The following is an 18,405-nucleotide window of genomic DNA, read 5'->3' as shown; positions in this document are numbered from 1 at the left end:
ACATCAAAATATAGTATGTTTTCATTTACAGATTTATATTCAAATAACATTAACATTTAAAATATATATATATATAATCAGTTGAATCTATGAACTTTAACCAGTGCTTTCTAAATGTTCAACTTAAGACCACTTGGAATATTTTCACACATACTGTGTAAGTATTGAGTATTGATCTGGAAACATCATCCACCACTGAATATTTGCAGAATAGCTGGCCCTTTGGCACTGCTACGACAGTGTTTAAAATGACATCCATTAGGCCTGGTTGGAGGAAAACACACACACTTAATAAACTTAAAACGTGTTCCTCCCAAGTGTCACCTAACCAAATCCATCGAACTGTTGGTCTGAATGGGTTAAATGGCAGAAGGGTGTAAATCACATCACAATGCTTTCAGTCACAAGACCTTGGCTTTGATGTGGATGAGTCAACTAAATGCACTGTGTATGAAAGGCAGAAAGTGAAAGAAAGAAGAGAGGGGACTTTCCAGTGGCGATGCAGCGGTATGGTGCAGAACTGGTTATGCAAAAGCTTCTTGGCACAAAGGCACATCCAGAACTATTGCATACACAGTACTGTATGGTGCATACTGAGGTTTGGGGATAAACAAAAGTTTTTACCCACAGCATTGGATACAGCCACTCACCATATCATTTTTTACTCTAACTCAACATTTTCTGACTTTCTATGTACTGTCTGCCATTTTGTGTTTAGGCTTCTAAAGGCCTTATCCTAAGATGGTGGCAACTTTTGGCAGTTTCTCTTCCACTATTTGCCTTCCTGGCTTTGTAACCAGCAAGCGGGAAGCGGACAGGTTAACTGATGAGTTGCCGTGCCTGATTGTATCTACTAACTGTCAGGTTATAAAGAATAACAATGAGAAATAGTTTCGTTTTCAGCCCAACTACTAAACTTTTTTCTATTCATCTAAGATATAGAAAAAAAAAAACAGCAGACGCAGCTTCATAGAGAAGCATGATTAATCATTCAGTGACTGTTAAAACACTGAAATACCGTGAATATATATTAAGGCAATGCAAGCAAAGATTGGAAAAAACTTTTCTGAACATGACATATTTAAATATAATAAAATGTAATATATCTGTTTAGTGTAATATCCTCATGTAAAAGTGTCCCTTTGGCTCTACGTGATACCACCCTTACTGTAGATATTTGTGCTGTCCATGCAGAGTTTAAAAGACATAGAAAACCCCCTGAGTGTGCATGACACTCAGTTTGAGCAGTCATTAAACTGCAGGAGAAACAAATGCCCAACTTGTCCGTGGTTCGTGAATCCAGTCGCCATTTTGTGGATGCACACACATGTCCTTACAAAATGGAGGTAGACGTGCATAAGCTACTTTGATAGAGGTGATAGCTGTTTTGAAATAAAGCTGCATCTCACTTCCCTGTACCTCTGATGTTTATGACACATATCATCAGGCAGCTTTCCAAACAACATTATTGCCAGAAAAATAAAAAAGTGCTTCTTGCCAGGGACTTTCCAGGACAGCTCTGACAATATAAAACAGTCTCCATTGCGTTGTGTTTCGAGTGACCTAAAACCAGAAATTAATAAAAAACAGACAATGATACTGTTATGATTTTTTTAAAAACTCCATGCTCATTAAAACTAATTTGACTTCATCTTTTTGTTTCTGTTCTTGTCGTCCAACAGCCCAGTATGACAAACAAACCAAACCTTACTTAAAGCACATACTTGTATCGTACTTAAAGGACATACATAGATATGTAAATATGTGACACATGGTTTGAAAAATACATTCCAAACAAAACCTTTTAGATATGTTTTGACTGATGTTAGGAGTTAACTGAGACACTTATCAAAAACGTCTGATACTGGGGATCAATCTTTTATTCGGACACACCCTTGAGACAACCTTTGGCCACTCAGATCATAAAGGAATATTTATTGCATCAACTTTATGCTGTCATGTCAAACATTTATACAAGGACATGAAATAGAACAAAATGATAGTGGACAATGATCCATCGGAAAACGGAATGCATTTAATTGGATGAATATACAATACAAAAGGTGATTTCAAAATAAATACGATTTAAAGGAAACTATTAGAATGAGAAGGTTATTTTTAGTCCACGTTACAGAATATAACAAAAACAACATACAGGCCCATTTAATTTAATTTTCAATATTGACAAAACAAATACATTCTGCACTTTTATACAAACGAAGCCTCTGCTCAGTGACAGCAGTCTGTCATTGTGGAGAGCTTCCCTCGGTGAATAGCTTCTCTCTCAGTTTATAGTAGCTCCCCTTCTCCTCCATCAGTTCCTGGTGAGTCCCTCGCTCCTGAACTCGGCCGTCACCGATCAGGACAATCTGATGTGCCTTCTCTATGGTCTTCAGCCTGTGAGCGATCACCAGCAGGGTCTGGTTGGGACAGCTAGCCAGGGCCTGCTGAATCTGTGGAGAGTCAATGCCAGAAATATGTATAATTTCATTGTCTTTCAGTAGATTTTTTTAGGTGGATGCTACTTTTAGATATATTATTTATATTTTTCTGAATGAGAAACTAAAGGTCTAATTCAATTATGTCACTTATTTGTATTTGCTTCATGTCACTGAGAATGAGTAAGATTGGATGAGTGAGAAAACCAATTCATGCATAACAGTGGATTTATTTAATGAATGGTCATAAATAATATAGTTTGTCATGACTAAATCTTTTATATTCAAAGCGATGAAAGAAATGTGCGTGTATGATTGATTGTTGCCCTGTAGCTACCTCACATGTACTGTAGGTTTATGAGCATATGAACTGACCATATATAAAAAACATTATTTCAAAAGAAAAGGGAGGATTTATGCCAGATTAAGTTATTGGCTCATTTACATACACAGTCCTTAAACAGGTACACAAATAACAATCAACAGACATTTAAGGAGAAGCTCCTCAGATCAGATTTCTTTTTTTCTTTTTTAATAATGTATGAGATCGTGTGATAAAGGGTCTTCAGGTCTTTATCTACATATAAATCACTATTTAACTCATGTTTATAAACTTGTGTGCAATACGAGCCCAATACCTTATTTTCGTTCTCAGGGTCCAGAGAGCTGGTGATTTCATCCAGAATGAGGACCTGTGGCTGTCTGACCAGAGCGCGAGCAATGGCAATCCGCTGCCTCTCGCTATTGGCTAACTGACTGCCACCCTCCCCCACCTCTGAGAAATGGACAAAAAAAACATAAAAAACAGCTTGAGGTTCAAAGTGGGATGCAGATGCAAAAAACACAGAAGGATTTAGAAATGCAAATAATAAAGATTAGATAATAATAATAATTATTATTATTTTCCATTTAACCAAATTTGATCTAACCTTGAAAGCAAGTTTTTACTATATGTAGGATCTCAGACATATAAAACAACATGTAGGATGGTTAAAAAAAAGTGTACCTGTGTCATATCCTTTCTCCAGTTGCTTAATGAAGTCATGGGCGTTGGCTTTGCGTGCTGCTTCCTGGATCTCATCCAATGAGCATTCAGGAACCCCGTAGGCGATGTTGTCTCTGATCGAGCCAGAGAAGAGTACAGGCTGCTGGCTCACCACTGCAATCTGTAAAACACACTCTCATCAGCTGAATGAACAACTCATGATAAAGCTAAATCCACAAGGAAATCTTCTGTCACAATTAGATATGTATTGGTTTCAGCTTATTCTTGGTACCAAACAATAAAAAAGTATTTAGAAGTTAGAAGGAAAGATCCTTTGTGGGCGTTAGAGGATGAAGGCTAAGTGCTTGCCTACATTTTGAAAGTTTAGCCCCCAAAAACGCATATACACTTGGTGTATTCAGCAGGTGTGTATCACCTACGTTCCTCCAGTGAGTTGACTCATCAGGCCCATCACTTATTACACACCATGGGTCACTGATGAACTGTATTCTTGTCTAAATGTGTTCAAATCGTTATAGCTGCTTCTCTAACAATGGATGTCTCCCTGTTAATCGTTTGATACTGATGTAGTAAATTCTGGAAATATCAAATAATTACATCCCAGACAAAAGAGAGAAAAGGGTGGTACATCTTCTGAAAAAGCAATAATGGTTTACCTTCTTGTGGAGGAAACGGTGGTCATATGACTTCAGTGGTTCATTGTCCAATAGGATTTGTCCATCCTGCTGCTCATAGAAGCGCTCCAGCAGACTCACACAGGTGCTTTTCCCTTCTCCGGATGGACCCACAAGTGCTGTCATCTGACCTGACTTCAGCTCCAAAGAAAAGTCCTGAAGGTGACAATGAACATAGAAAACTGAGTGTTGTGTCTGTAATAAGTCTGTACTCTACTCTGCATTAGTTCATAGGCAACTGTAAATCCCTTAAGAAGATACTGAGTCAGTAATTCACTTGAACAAAAACATGTATAAGAAATGTATAAATTTAAACCGAAGAATTACCCTTTTAACACCTTACCTGCAGCACTCTTTTGTTGGGGTATGCTGGATAGGCGAAGTTGACGCCACGGAACCTGACGTGTCCTGTCAGCTGATCAGGTTTGAGTTTTCCCTCCGTGCTGACCTGAGGCTTTCGGTCCAGGTACTCAAAGACTTTCCCAGCAGCCCCCACCGAGTTCAGCATATCGCCAAAGATGTAGGTAAGTGTCTGAAAGAAGGCAGTCATAATAATGATATCTTTATAACAAATATTTAGCTATAGATTTAAAGCTGCATAATGTTAATTAGAGCCATTTGTGCAAGCTAGCCAGTTTGAGACATGCTTAAAGCTATTTTATTTTAAAGATAACCTCATAAATCTTTTTTCAATCACCTTAAAATGAGTCTAGTGTGTGTGTGTATGCTTCTTAAAACAAAGCAGTATATCTACCCTGATGTTGTCTCCAAGGTCTGACTGGTAGAGGATGAAGGAAACCAGGTTACCGGTGGTCATCTGTCCACTTCGGATGAACAGCCTGCCATAATACAACATGAGGACCTGCATGACCAACCCTGTCAACTGTAAACACACACACACGCACACACACACACACACACACACACACACACACACACACACACACACACACACACACACACACACACACACACACACACACACAGGAAGAACTACAGTTTAATTAAAGGCTAAACACCACCTGGTCTCCAAAAAAGACAATTCTCCAAAACATTCCAAACTTCTCACCCTCCGTGCAAGCAGGTAAATGGCGCTGACAGTGTCCCGTCGGGTCCTTAGTGTATGTGTTTCCATCAGGCGATCGTCATAGCGGCGAGCCTCTTGTTTTTCTGTATTAAAGCTCCGTACCGCATGAATACTCGACACTACCTCATTCGCAACTTCATTTGACAGAGCCATTGAGTCCTGTACTGCAAGAGACAGGCGCTGAGGGAAAAATAAAGAGATTTTTTTCCCACTTAATAAAATTCACTAAGAACACACAGAACAGTTTTTGGATAATGGATATCATATAGTTATGAACCTGCTTTTACCTGGTAGTGAGTGTCATAGAGGTTCTGAATAAGACCAGTGATAGGCGTTTCCATCAACACCAGGAATGTGAGCTTCCATGACAGAGTCATCATCAGGGAGATCATGCCCAGCGTCTTGATGAATGTCCTCAGCAGCACATTGACATTCAGACACACTGTTCTCCCCATCAGGTTGGTGTCTTTCGACAACCTGGATGTAATTTCACCTAGACAGAAAAAATAATACAAAAGAATATAATAATATAATATTTCTGTCCTGTTCCATTATGTTGTCTCATGTGCGAAAAATCAATTAATGTAAGAACCTGGGTGGATTCACAACTTTCAAAAATTGATTCTTTAAAAATAAATTATACAACAGAAGCTTGATACTGCTACTGATCCAGAGTAGTCCTAGATATCAATACCACAACATTCAAACCCTGTGTCCTTCATGTGTGATCCATAGTTGATCCTTACCTGTTTTTATGGCCTCAAAGAATCCAATTTCCTGTTTGGTCAAAGCCCCAAACAGCTGGACTTTCACTCTGCATGCGAAGGAACTGATGGCACAAAGTAAGAGACCTCCTCTGCAGCCTGCACTCACAGAGCTGACAAATCAATCAAAGAGAATTCAGTTACATGTTTACCTGTGAGCCCGGACACATGCTGCTGGACGAATGTGGAGAGAAAATGGTGCCACATACCTTCCCAGAGAGTACAGCCCCATGAACAGGAGTGCAGATATGAATTCATTGTGCTGGTACTGACTGCCAAGGATGTCAATGACTCTCCCAGTGTAGAACGGTATGAACATCTCACCTGAGGGTACACACATGGTACACATTATCAGAAACATGATGAGAGATTTAGATATATCAGTTCAGCAAATCAACAATATTATCATCATGGCTGTGGTCAGAGTAACAATCTTTGCTAACACCAAGGTGCTATTGATTCTGTTGCCACATTTAGAATTAAATAATAACAATATTTGCATTCAATGCTACTTATACGTGTTTTAAACTTTTCATTGTGTTTCATTTGCTTAGCATATATGACATCATCATCATCATCATCTTCATCATCATCAGTACCTGCTGTAGCCTACTTACACAACACAGCCAGTGTGAGGAACACAAGCCCTCCAAGCAGCAGTAGATAGTCGGGTCTGTACAGGTGTAGGACTCTCACAAGCAGAACTCTGGCTTTCTGCTTCTTCTCTTTACCGGTGGCTGCATCTTCGGCGTCCGGGATGGTGATTTCCCAAAACAGAGCCCCAGCCAGCGACGCAGCGGCACACATCATCCAGCAGCGCAGATCCGCCAACAAGCCACATTGGGTCTCCTCGTGGTAGAGCACTTGGGTCCCGGTCTCAAGCACCGCAGGCAGCAGACTGTGCGTTGCAATAACACGAAACAGTAACGGTCGGACGTCTCCGAGGCTGAGCAGAGTTACAGCAGTCAGTGCCAAACACCGGAGAGCCGCAGAAACCCAGAGACGCGCAAGATGTCCAAATACCCTGTGGGTCACTACTAACCCCGATACATAAAAGAAGGAAAGGTCGACGAAAATGGCTAAAAACAAAGCACAGACTTTTCGAAATACTGTATTGCCTGCCATTTTCACTAACAGTCGTCCTTAAATGACCTGCTCTGCTGCGAGACCAGTGTTTTCACTTTTAATCTCCTTTCAGTTTCGTTTTTGGCAGGACCAGGGGTTTCCCTGAAATCCAAACGGCAGTGGTTATACTGAACTCTGAATTAGGACATTTTTTAATTCTAAAATTGATTGTTTACACACAGTAACACTTTGACCTCTGACAGCAGTTCTTTATAGTTTATAAAAGAATGGTTTCTTGTTAAGAAGAGTAATCAAAAAATAACTTTTTTCAACAAAAGGCTTTTATTAAATTTCACATAATTGACGTACAATATTTCATGTCTAAATCATGTAGTAAGGTTACCAAATATCAACAAGGCATCTTTATCTGGTGTATTGCTGTGATGACTGAGCAGTGGGTAACAGTGGAGGGTGACATATTTTTGGAGTAGTCCAACAAATGTGATTTGGACTTTTTGGTACTGTATGTCTTTGTAAGACGTGCTGTGGCTGCTAATGTTAACATGTGTTTTTTGTGGTACAAGGCTAAATAATTGTATGTGTTTTGCAAGTTTTGTCATATTTACTTGTATTTTCTTTGCCACCAGACATTGGAGTACTTTTATCATGTTTCAGATTAATGGACTGAATATTGAGTGTTGCAACCAGTTTTGAATATGTAATTGGCATCTGATGAACCAGGGGCTAGAGAAAAATATAATTTCAGGATGGACATAGTGACAATTTCTATGTCTTATCCTGAAGCTGCACAAAACTTGGTAAAGGGACGTAGCTAACAACACTCTGTTGAGATAACAAACCAAATCAGGTGTATATGATGTGAGGGTACCATCAGCTTTAAGATGACATAAACCATGACATTTCACTTGAAGAAACTTTCAAATTAAATGTAAGTAAAAAGTATTCTTGTGAGTTAGTTAAGTTAGTTAGCAGCTGAGCAAAAATGGTTTTATTGGCTACTGCTATCTATCTGTATCCTGCACAACAGTGGCTTGGCAGGTTAGAAAAAACAACATATTGATCACTGATCAAAGAAGGTGGGTAAGTCATTTCCCAGAATGACTTTCTCCTCTGCGCCATGTTCATCAATAGAGACAATATAGGCAACACCGCCACTGGAGCCATCGCGGTTCATTGCCAAAGACAGCGCTACAAGAGAGAAAAGATAATAAGATTAGGGATCAGATTGGAGGAGAGATTTTACAGGACAACATTTGTATACAACATAACAGCTAGCTATTCTAAGCAGCCATTACAAGTGTCTGGTTATCCTTTCTTTATCCTACAAAATATAGACAAAAAAAAAAAACAACCTACTGTTGATAACAAACTGCTGGCACTCTTCCTTGGTCATGTCTTTGCGATACTCAGCATCAACAAATCCATAAACATAAAAGCTGCCAGATCCACCGACTGCAAAAGGCTGCCTTGTCAGGAGACCATTCAGGGTTGCAAACACCTGGAAAAGGTAAAAGGGCAGAGGGACAGAGAGGAGCAAAACAGATCACATTGTTGTCATATTTTGACACATATAAGCCAAATCTGTTAGCTAGATAAGATCTTTTGTTCAATGCATCCAGCAGCTACATCAGCAGCCTGTCTGTCTGTTCAGCACTATTAGGGTCCCTTTAGCAGAAGTTGCAGGTACATTATTTGGACTTTTTATATGGATAGTTAGATTTTATGGAAGTGGGGTTCTATCAGATCTCTATAATTATTAAATGTATAAAAAGATTGTGTTCGGCACGCCCCCAGTTTGGAGAAACAGACAGGAGTTACTGCACGAATGCTAAGCAGTGTACAGATGTGGATGGGGCAGATACAAATATTTTATCCACCTAAAATAAAGACCCAGCATTAAAAATCTATTAAATATAGATCTATAAAACACTACATTTAGGTGGCTAAATTCTGTTTGCTGACAGCAGAGCAGTAAGCTTTGTGTGATTCTCCAGACACAGATTATAGATAAATACCTCATACAAGCACACTTCCAAATGTTCCCTCAACATTATTTTTCTGAATGATCTCAGCGTTTGAGCCAACATGTGTTACTGACCTGTCCTCCGTCAGTTCTGTCCCAGCCGGCCACAATGAGATGTGCTGACAGCTCCTCCTTGTACTTGTATGAAATGTTTCTCACAAGGGTGGCAGCAGAGCAAACCTTTGGGTCCTTGTCTATTTCAATACTGATAAAGAAATACATAAAGAGACATGTGACAGGGTCTTTCATTAAAAAAAAGAGGGACAAACAATGTGTTTGTTGTTTGAGTTATAAACAATATGAAAGCAATTATAATGCTGATATCTTTACACTTATAATACACATTTATGCCATTTTTGTTCAAGTTAACTTTATTTTACACTTAATTTACAATGTGTTTATCTAATTGGGCCGTAAAATACTGCTACTTATTTAATTTGTTTACCATGGTGTACCTGTTTGTAAGTGAACTCTTTTTACTTTCCTCATTTATCTGCAATGCGCCTTTGCTGTTGTAGCACCATACGTTTCGCCGTAAAGACTTTCTGATTCAGATTATTTTGGAAGCTTCCAGAAATCGGAACTTGGTAATGATGAGTGATTTACTTTTTCATTTAGTGGAATTTTCTACATCGTATATTTTGGGAACAGCCTTTACACCATTTAGGAAAACTTTTACACAAACAATTATATGAAAACATAAAAAAGTGCAAATTAATTATTTTTTTATAGGCTGTTTCCATGTCGTCGACATCAAGAAGGCACCCGCAATCAGAGTGTAATTAGACTTTGCAGTCATGTGTTATTTGATAAAGACCAACAAATGTATCTTTGAGTGTGTAGTTACCTGTGAACATCCAGCTGGTAGTTCACCATCTCAGCGATGGTTTGGGCGTCCGCTGCAGAGCCTGACAGAGCACAGTAGATCTTGTCATGGAGTGGAGACAGCTTGTTCATCACCCTGTTCACTACTGATTCCCTGGACAGAGGGACAAGAAGTTTGTGTTATAAGGGCTGTTCACATGGTAAATACATACAGTAAATGTGTTTATATCAATCCCCAGTGGTGGATAGTAACAAAGTATATTTACTCAAGTACTGTACTTAAGTAAAAGTTTGAGGTACTTGTACTTTACCTGAGTATTTTCAGTTTAAGCTGCTTCATATGTCTACTCTACTACAATTCAGAAGCCAATTTTATTACTTTAGTTACTACAAATTAGCTCTGCATATACCAGTTGGGATAAAAACAAGTATATTTTAATAACATGTAACAAAGTACTTCTGAAATGTAGTATTGCTACTTAAATGACTAATTATTACTATTAATTACTATTATTTTTTTAAGTAACAAATCTGAGTACTTCTTCCACCACTGTTAATTCCTGCAGTTTACTACTGGTTGTACTTCTGGTTAGATACTAGACTGCATATGATTGAGACAATGACAGTGTAATCCAAAAGAAGATGAGATGCTGCATGTGAGGAAATATGGAGAGGTGGAAGGATTGTGCGTTATTCTGCATGAGAAGTTTAGCAATCACTTGTGTTTTAGCTGAGGTTGCAAACTTACCCTGCGGACACTCGGGAATCAGACCCCAGCACGACCCCTCCTTTATACTCTATGGCAATGATTGTGGTCTGCAATCAGAGGTAAAATCGATATTTACAATTCATCCAATGCATAACGCATGTGGCCGGCAATTGTCCTAAAACCAAACAGGTTTCAGCGCGTTACGCATACACAACAGACTAGCAAATCTGTCAATATCCAAATCTGACTTACTCCGGTTTTCACCTCCTCGGACAACCACTCGGGCCCTGTTTCTTCCAACATGGTGATTCACTGCTGAGAATCCGGCAACGACTAAAGAATCGTATGTCTGCCAGGGAAGGTGAACACGGAAACCTTCAACCGAGCCGCGTTTTAGGCTGTGAACTTTCTTGTTGTAGGATGTTTTCTTTAACGTTTCCAAACTGCTCGATGTGCCAATTCACCAATTCCTCATCGGAGAGACGCCATGTTTCCCTTGAATGAAATCGAAATTGAAAGTTAAATTGTTGTTCCTCTGCAGCGAACTGTGAACCCGTATTTCAAAAAGCTGCGCTTCACTCAAATGTGCGCCAGCTCTATCAGTCTTCTCTTAAGTAGGCTATGCATCAGACTTTATGGCTACACGTACAAGAACCACAATTGCTTACCTAAGTAGGCTACAGCATTTAAAGTAAATAAAAAGGTAACTGAATAAGTTTTAAAGTGTATATAAAATATCGTTTTACTGCAAAAATGTCAAATGCAGGACTTCATGGCTGTTTAATTTCGAGGCTCAAATTCATTCCATTGCTATAAAACACTACATACATACAGTATCCAAAAGGGGCAACAGCAATAAGATTAATACAGCACTTGTAAAGTATTTAAAGCAGTTCATAAAACCGTAAGTGGAGAGGTTCAAGTTTACATAAAGTGTAGTTTTTAGCTGGAAAGATGTAACATGCAGGCAGTTATGGCTTTTTAATTACTAGCTCAAAGTCATTCCTGACAAAAATGCAACGGGAAAAAGCAACCTGACTATTTTTGGATGACACAACAAATTCTAATAATTGAAGCATGCAACTCAAAGACAGAGATGAAGAACAATGCAATGTGTACGAATAAGGTTATTTATTAATTCTCTTATGTACAACCATTCTACACAAAACATTCGGTTTCAACACAGAGAAGTCAATAGATTGCCTTATTTATAATTGAGATTATTATAATGGAATTAACATTTTTAGAGTTAAGTGCAATTTTGTAGCTTGGTATACATTTTTTTATAAACAAGTCATACACTGAGGCACTGTCTACATCCCAGTCCTATACAACATAGTACTAATGTAACTCTTGCTTATGGATTTGGAAGAATAATTCCATAAAGCTGCAAACAAAACAAAAATCGAATTTCATTGGTTGTTCAGAGGCCGTCACTCATCATGGAACTTGGGAAGCTTGTCTCCAGGTACAACCACATGCTCCACCCCAGTTTCAGTGACCACCACCAGGTGAGCCACGCCTCCGCTGACGTTGTCTCTGCCCATGGCCAGAGCTAGAGCTGTGAGCACAGGGACAGAGGGAAGAAGCAAAGAGTGGGAAGCGATGGAAAGAGGAGAGGAACAAAAAGTAAGTGAAGTAAAGGTCAAGTATAAGATCAACCATATAATCAGTTTATAATCTTTTGTACACCAACTCACAACTACCAACTCATTTAAAGCATTTAATTGAACTTACAAATGGATGTAATGTAACTCCTTTCCTCAAGTGCAAACACAAGCCTTGTTCTCATAAAGTTTATTATGAAACATTGCATTGTGTGTTGAATATTAACATAAACTTCTTTTAAACTGAAATCTGGAATATTCCCAGTGAATAAAAGTTGCTTCAGTTTAAATATACATACAAAGGTCATTTGAGAACTGAGCAATCTCCGTTTGGTGTTGAAGGTAATAAAATGGGCCATACTTTTTTAACCTAAAACAAAATAAAAACATGTTTAATGCACTCAACACTATTTCCCTGTTAAACATTTCTAATCCTGATATAACCTTTCGACCTAATTACACTTATGAATATATTTAGGTGTGTGTACACAAGTAAAACAGTACCATTAGTGGCAAACTGTAGGCATTCCTCTCTGCTCATGTTGGGTTTGTATTTAGCGTCAACGTAGCCGTAGATGTAAGTGCTGCCTGAGCCACCGATGGTCACCGGCTGACGGACTAACATCCCCCCTAGAGACACAACGTACACCTGGAGATGGAAGGAGAGTATCAGTAATGTTGCTACAGTATATGCTCAAGGTGGAGCTATTATGTACCACCACCATCAGTGATGTTTGACTGTCTTCACGACCACCACCCACCTGCGGGCCTTTCTTCTTATCCCAGCCTGCTGTGATGAAGCCGGCCTGCAGCTCGTCTTTGTTGTCGTAACACAGTTCTTTCAGCACCGATGCTGCTGCTATTACCAGAGGAGGGGTCTCCATCTGGACACTGGGGTTAAGGGGGGGTCAACAAAGATTAGGGTTGGCCACATTTTAAACTATGTGCTGTTAATATTTAAAGCTATTCCTTGGATTATAGAGTTATTGTGGAGCAAGTGTTACAAGTGTGTTTATTGTATGTGTGTTGGAGTATGTATATGAGTGTTATTTTGAGTGCACACATCTGTGTGTGATTGTCTTTCCCCAAAAATATCCTGTCGTATCAATAAAATATTTCTTCAGTGCAATGTGGAAATGTGATGATCATGTTTTCTGATGTGTGCCCATGTTTTATTTTTTGGGTAGTGCAGTCACCTGTGTAATGACAACCGATACTTAGCAGACTTGATGACGGCCTGAGCATCTGCCAGTGAGCCAGCCATGCAGCAGAAGATCCGGTCATGAACCTGAATCACCTTGTTGATGGTCTTAGAGGAAACATATTCCCTAAAGAGAGACAAATAAAATGAAATGAAGTAAAAAGGACAATATTTCCCTCTGAGTTGTGGATGAGATGTTTGAACTAGCATATGCAAGAATATGTACAAGAACAACAATTATGAAGTTTTGAAGTTCAAATAAAATGTATTTTTTACTGGAAGGGTGTAGCATGCAGGCGTGGAGAAGTTGTCATATTATTTATTCACATCTTCATTTGCATATGAGACCAGAACGTGAAACATATCAAAGCCTGGGTTCATTTTGAAGTTTGAAAAACTGCACGTTGTTTGAAAATGTTATTTAAAAAAATGGCCTTTTGAACATACAAAACTGAAACACGTTGTACCTTTATTCTGCATTAATTGATCTGTACAACAGATATTTCAAGGTTTGTATATCACACACGATCCTACTTGGTTTTTGTGTATCCACTGTATGTATCTTTATCATACATGGTATTAAGCTGTCCCCCTTTCATTCTGTATGAATGTATTTTAAAGTAAATGCAACTTCAGTGTATTGTGTATGGTCACAACATCCTTACCCTCCAATGGAAGCCCTGGAATCTGAACAAATCACAACCCCTCCATTAAAAGTGGCAGCCAGGATCGTGGTCTGAGGGGAGAAGAGGGGGGGGGGGGGTGATTTAGTTTTCATACTTCAACATTGAAGAAGTAGTTATATTAAGCCAAATAGGTCACACACAATACTGAGTTGAACATCACACACTTCCTTATTCTCATGGTCCAATCAGCCCACTGCACAAGGCTATGAACTCTGGGATTTAGAGTTCTGTGAATGAATGGTTTTCGGGGATAAAGTAAACATGAAAATGTAGCCACTTGCTGATTTTGCCGAAATATTAAGAATAAACACGTTTAAACGTGACAAGTATTTAATAACTTTTAATAAAACTCATGAAATGTACAGTCGATTTCACTTCACGTGTTTTTTTTACCAACCAGGTGTATCATCACCTGTTTATTCGGGAAAACATAACGATCATTTTACGCAAAATAGGCTTTCGTATTCTTCAGTGGAAAAAAGAACGAGTTGTCCAGATTAACTCACCCCCGTGCTGACTCCTTTGACTTGCGAGTTCGTGCAGTGTTTCTCCATTTTCACTCCAAAATCGAAAGAGAAGAGGGAGAGGTGACGCTCAGAACAGCGACCTCAGGCGAGCTAATACGCGCAGAGAAGACGCAGTCCAGTATCCAGTATGGCGCTATCAAATGTCCTCGAAACCCCTTTACCTGGGTTTAATTTCGACAACGCAGCAAGGTATGATTCTCTTTGTTATGTCTTCTGAGCAGCAGACTGTATCTATGCAGAAAGCAACCAATTAAACTGTCGGTTACGCCGAGCACAAGGATCAAAAGTGAAAGTAACTTTTTCCTTGTTTCCTTGCTTGTTTATCAGTTTAGTTCATAAAGCAGCGTTGTGATTATGTCACGCGGGGGTTATAATTATAATTTATATTCATTAGTTGATCCCGTCCATAACACCCTCATCCCTCCATCTCACTAGGAATGCTGCTTTAGAGGGTCTCTATGATGGTGGACAAACGCCTAAACCACTGAAAACAGGCACCACCATAGCAGGAGTGGTGTTCAAGGTGAGTAAAAAAAGCTGTAGGAACTGCACTAACTGAGTATTAATGCACCAAGACATTTACTTTAGGACAGACAAGACATTTCACATTTCACTCATAACATTGTTATTAATTCCACAAAATCATAAATAGAACATGCAGAAAAAGTTTAATTGCATCAGAAAACTGCATATTTTGTATAAAAAACATAACTTTAACATTTCAAAAACATTACGGCGAAATCTGGTTATTATTCATTTTTAATCTGAGCTCATATAATGACTTGTGGTTCTGTATAATTTGGAAAATATTCAAATGGTTAATGTGTGAATGCCTTGCACGTTGGCCCTCAGAGGGGTGTTTTTGTAGGAAGAGGCACTTTACCTATGCACATGTTGTTGTAATGCATGGCAGGCACATAAATATAATTTGAATATTACACTTGGTAAATGGTATCCCCTTTGTGTTGGTGCAGGATGGAGTGGTGCTTGGAGCGGACACAAGGGCTACATCCAGTGAAGTGGTGGCTGACAAGATGTGTTCAAAGATCCATTTCATTGCTCCGAACATATAGTAAGGCTCTGTTTTGCAGAGAAAGTTTCTCTTTTTTGGTGTGTTGAACATTTCACCATTAATCCCCTTTTTTACTCCTTACATATCCAAGAATGCCTTACAGTGATCTAGTAATACGTTTAAAGTTGTTGCCACGTAAAACCAGTGATTGCTCAAAAGTACACTGTCCAATGGTGAAAAATTCAAAGTTTACTGAAGAGAGATTAACACTCTTTCCATGACAGATTGCTCAAGATTCAGGGTGTGTATTGAAGTATTGAGGCTACTGTGGAATGTTTTTTGTATGTCGGATTCTGTGCATTTTTTAAGCTAAATGGGGGCTTGAGAAATAATCCTTTACTTGTCTCTATTCTTTCCCTCTCAATCTTCCCAATGATAATTCTTCTTCTCTCCCTAGTTGTTGCGGAGCAGGTACAGCAGCAGATACTGAGAAGACCACAGAGCTTCTCTCTTCCAACCTCACCATCTTCTCTCAGAACAGCGGGAGGAACCCTCGTCTCGTCATGGCAGTCAACATACTGCAGGATATGCTGTACAGGTCTCTGAGGCACACACACATATACTGCTATTTAGATGTGTGTGAATGACACGTGGTGTTCATCAGTCATTTCTGTGCTCTTAAGGTACCGGGGCCAAATTGGTGCCAGTCTGATACTGGGAGGAGTAGATTGCACTGGGAACCATCTGTACACAGTGGGGCCATATGGGAGTGTTAATAAGGTGCCTTACGTTGCAATGGGTAAGTGGCATAACTCTATTCAACAAGTCTTGGCAACATTATTACCCTGACACCTTTTGTTAGGATTCTGGCTGGTGGAGATTTTGTGATGCTCTTCTCTGTTGCGTCATAGTGATGATTTCTGCCTTAGGTTTCCAATGTGTAATTTTAAGTATGACATTTTTATTAAATCCACAAGACAAAAGGGGAAAATGACAAATAAAATAGTTTGTATGGATTGATTAATTATCAAAGCTGGATCCAAAAGTGCTGTGAGAGAGTGTTGGAGATTATGATAATTTGATTCTTGAGACTTTTTTATTTTACATTATATATTTTATACTGCTTCAGTTCTGCACTATATTCTTTTCATCTAATCTGTTTATCTGATTTCAATTTGTGTCCATGCAGGATCTGGTGATCTAGCTGCTCTTGGGATTCTAGAGGACAGCTACAAACAGGACATGGAGGTACAACACATATTATATATGATGACGATGGTTATCAGTCTGGATCATTTTAAATATAATCACAGAACAATCTTTAAGGGGAACTTAGGGAACATATAATTGAGTACCTGTAGTGACGTAGGCCAAATCAGCCTTTATTGTATGCAAACATGAGAAAATGCAATATAAATAAATGAATTCTCCTCACTATTGAAATGTCCTCTGAATGCCAATGTCTTCTCCTTCATGTTGTATGTCTCTGTTTGTCCCATTCTCCATAATTTCTCTAAATTCTCAGCTGGATGCGGCGAAGGAGCTGGTGCGTGTTGCCATCCATGCGGGCATCATGAGTGACCTCGGCTCAGGAAACAACATCGACATCTGTGTCATCACCAGACAAGGAGTGGACTACATCAGACCCTACCAGGAGTCAGAGTACAAAGACAACAGGTAAACCAGTATGACTTCATTTTAAATCTGGATTGATTCTTTAAAGAAGATTTTAACTGGTGTGTGTGTGTGTGTGTGTGTGTGTGTGTGTGTGTGTGTGGTGTGTGTGTGTGTGTGTGTGTGTGTGTGTGTGTGTGTGTGTGTGTGTGTGTGTGTGTGTGTGTGTGTGTGTTTGTTTGCGACTCACATGTAATGTTCAGTTTTTTAATCCTTGAACAACTTACAATGGTTTGGAATGTCAAAATTGAAACTTCACCCATATATTTATCTCTTCCTCTCTCCTAGGAAAATGAAATACAGATATAGTCCAGGCACCACTCTGGTTCTGACGGAGAAAGTATTCCCCTTAAAGCTGGATGTTGTACAGGAGAGTGTGCAGCAGATGGATATAGTCTGAGACTCACAGCACACTCACAACATTTAGTAGTTCAATGAAAAGTCATGTCATTGTTATTCACTACATTTGAAATAAAATACCCAAAAAATCTCTGATAATTTGATTACCCCCGTCATCATATTTGTTTTACTCTGTTGCTATGATTCACTGTGATGTGGAATAGTTCAATATACTGCAGGGCTTAATTGAGAAAGTCTACAAAGCCATATTGAGAAGACTGTGACTTTTTTTTAGAGGGTAGGATGATAATAAAAACATCTTAAATTAAATTCTGTGTGACCTGTGTTGATTCATTCATTTCTAGTCATGTTTTGTAATGATTTGCTAATTAATATTTGAAGCTCTCAACAGCAGGGAAGAGGGAATAGGATTAGGGCCACATGAGATTTTTTGGGGGGATGTGACCAAGAGTTTAACAAAAAATGTAGTTCTGACTATATCCGTAACAATTCTGAGATTAAAGTCAGAAAAAAGAATTCGAAATAACTCTTCACATGTGGCCCTCATCCTCTTCTATACACCTGTGATAACATACCAAGGAAGATTTGAAAGGCTAATGTCAAAACTGTATTATTAACCTGCTTTAGATTGTGTATTTTTTAAAAACTATATGCAAACACAAGTCAAAATGCATCTCTGCTGGCTTTTCTAAACCTGAGTGCTGCTTTTCCGCTTAGAAACTGATG

At 38.9% G+C, this 18,405-nt stretch overlaps 4 protein-coding genes across 4 annotated transcripts; 1 reads left to right on the top strand and 3 right to left on the bottom strand.

The window, feature by feature from the left end:
* Positions 1-1,862: 1,862 nt before the first annotated feature.
* Positions 1,863-7,162, bottom strand: tap2a (transporter associated with antigen processing, subunit type a). The gene is made up of 11 exons (XM_063899899.1): positions 6,587-7,162; positions 6,179-6,293; positions 5,952-6,082; positions 5,493-5,698; positions 5,188-5,385; positions 4,873-5,001; positions 4,462-4,650; positions 4,101-4,274; positions 3,445-3,604; positions 3,077-3,213; positions 1,863-2,453 (listed from the first exon to the last, which is right to left on the bottom strand). Exons 1-11 carry the CDS (start codon positions 7,092-7,094, stop codon positions 2,247-2,249), a joined length of 2,154 nt encoding a protein of 717 aa, XP_063755969.1. The 5' UTR covers positions 7,095-7,162; the 3' UTR covers positions 1,863-2,246.
* Positions 7,163-7,353: 191 nt separating this feature from the next.
* Positions 7,354-11,191, bottom strand: psmb9a (proteasome 20S subunit beta 9a). The gene is made up of 6 exons (XM_063899903.1): positions 10,865-11,191; positions 10,652-10,719; positions 9,926-10,057; positions 9,154-9,283; positions 8,412-8,553; positions 7,354-8,243 (listed from the first exon to the last, which is right to left on the bottom strand). Exons 1-6 carry the CDS (start codon positions 10,913-10,915, stop codon positions 8,116-8,118), a joined length of 651 nt encoding a protein of 216 aa, XP_063755973.1. The 5' UTR covers positions 10,916-11,191; the 3' UTR covers positions 7,354-8,115.
* Positions 11,192-11,728: 537 nt separating this feature from the next.
* On the bottom strand, positions 11,729-14,878 carry psmb12 (proteasome 20S subunit beta 12). Its single transcript, XM_063899902.1, has 6 exons — positions 14,613-14,878; positions 14,086-14,156; positions 13,416-13,547; positions 12,981-13,110; positions 12,724-12,868; positions 11,729-12,173 (listed from the first exon to the last, which is right to left on the bottom strand). Exons 1-6 carry the CDS (start codon positions 14,658-14,660, stop codon positions 12,046-12,048), a joined length of 654 nt encoding a protein of 217 aa, XP_063755972.1. The 5' UTR covers positions 14,661-14,878; the 3' UTR covers positions 11,729-12,045.
* On the top strand, positions 14,566-17,988 carry psmb13a (proteasome 20S subunit beta 13a). The gene is made up of 8 exons (XM_063899901.1): positions 14,566-14,822; positions 15,069-15,156; positions 15,608-15,705; positions 16,103-16,243; positions 16,329-16,444; positions 16,835-16,893; positions 17,171-17,322; positions 17,608-17,988. Exons 1-8 carry the CDS (start codon positions 14,761-14,763, stop codon positions 17,717-17,719), a joined length of 828 nt encoding a protein of 275 aa, XP_063755971.1. The 5' UTR covers positions 14,566-14,760; the 3' UTR covers positions 17,720-17,988.
* Positions 17,989-18,405: the final 417 nt, after the last annotated feature.

This window comes from Eleginops maclovinus, chromosome 13, assembly GCF_036324505.1.
Source record: "Eleginops maclovinus isolate JMC-PN-2008 ecotype Puerto Natales chromosome 13, JC_Emac_rtc_rv5, whole genome shotgun sequence".
Taxonomy (NCBI): Eukaryota; Metazoa; Chordata; class Actinopteri; order Perciformes; family Eleginopidae; genus Eleginops; species Eleginops maclovinus.
Note: the sequence above shows the minus strand (reverse complement) of the source record. Positions and strands in the feature narration are given on the sequence as shown.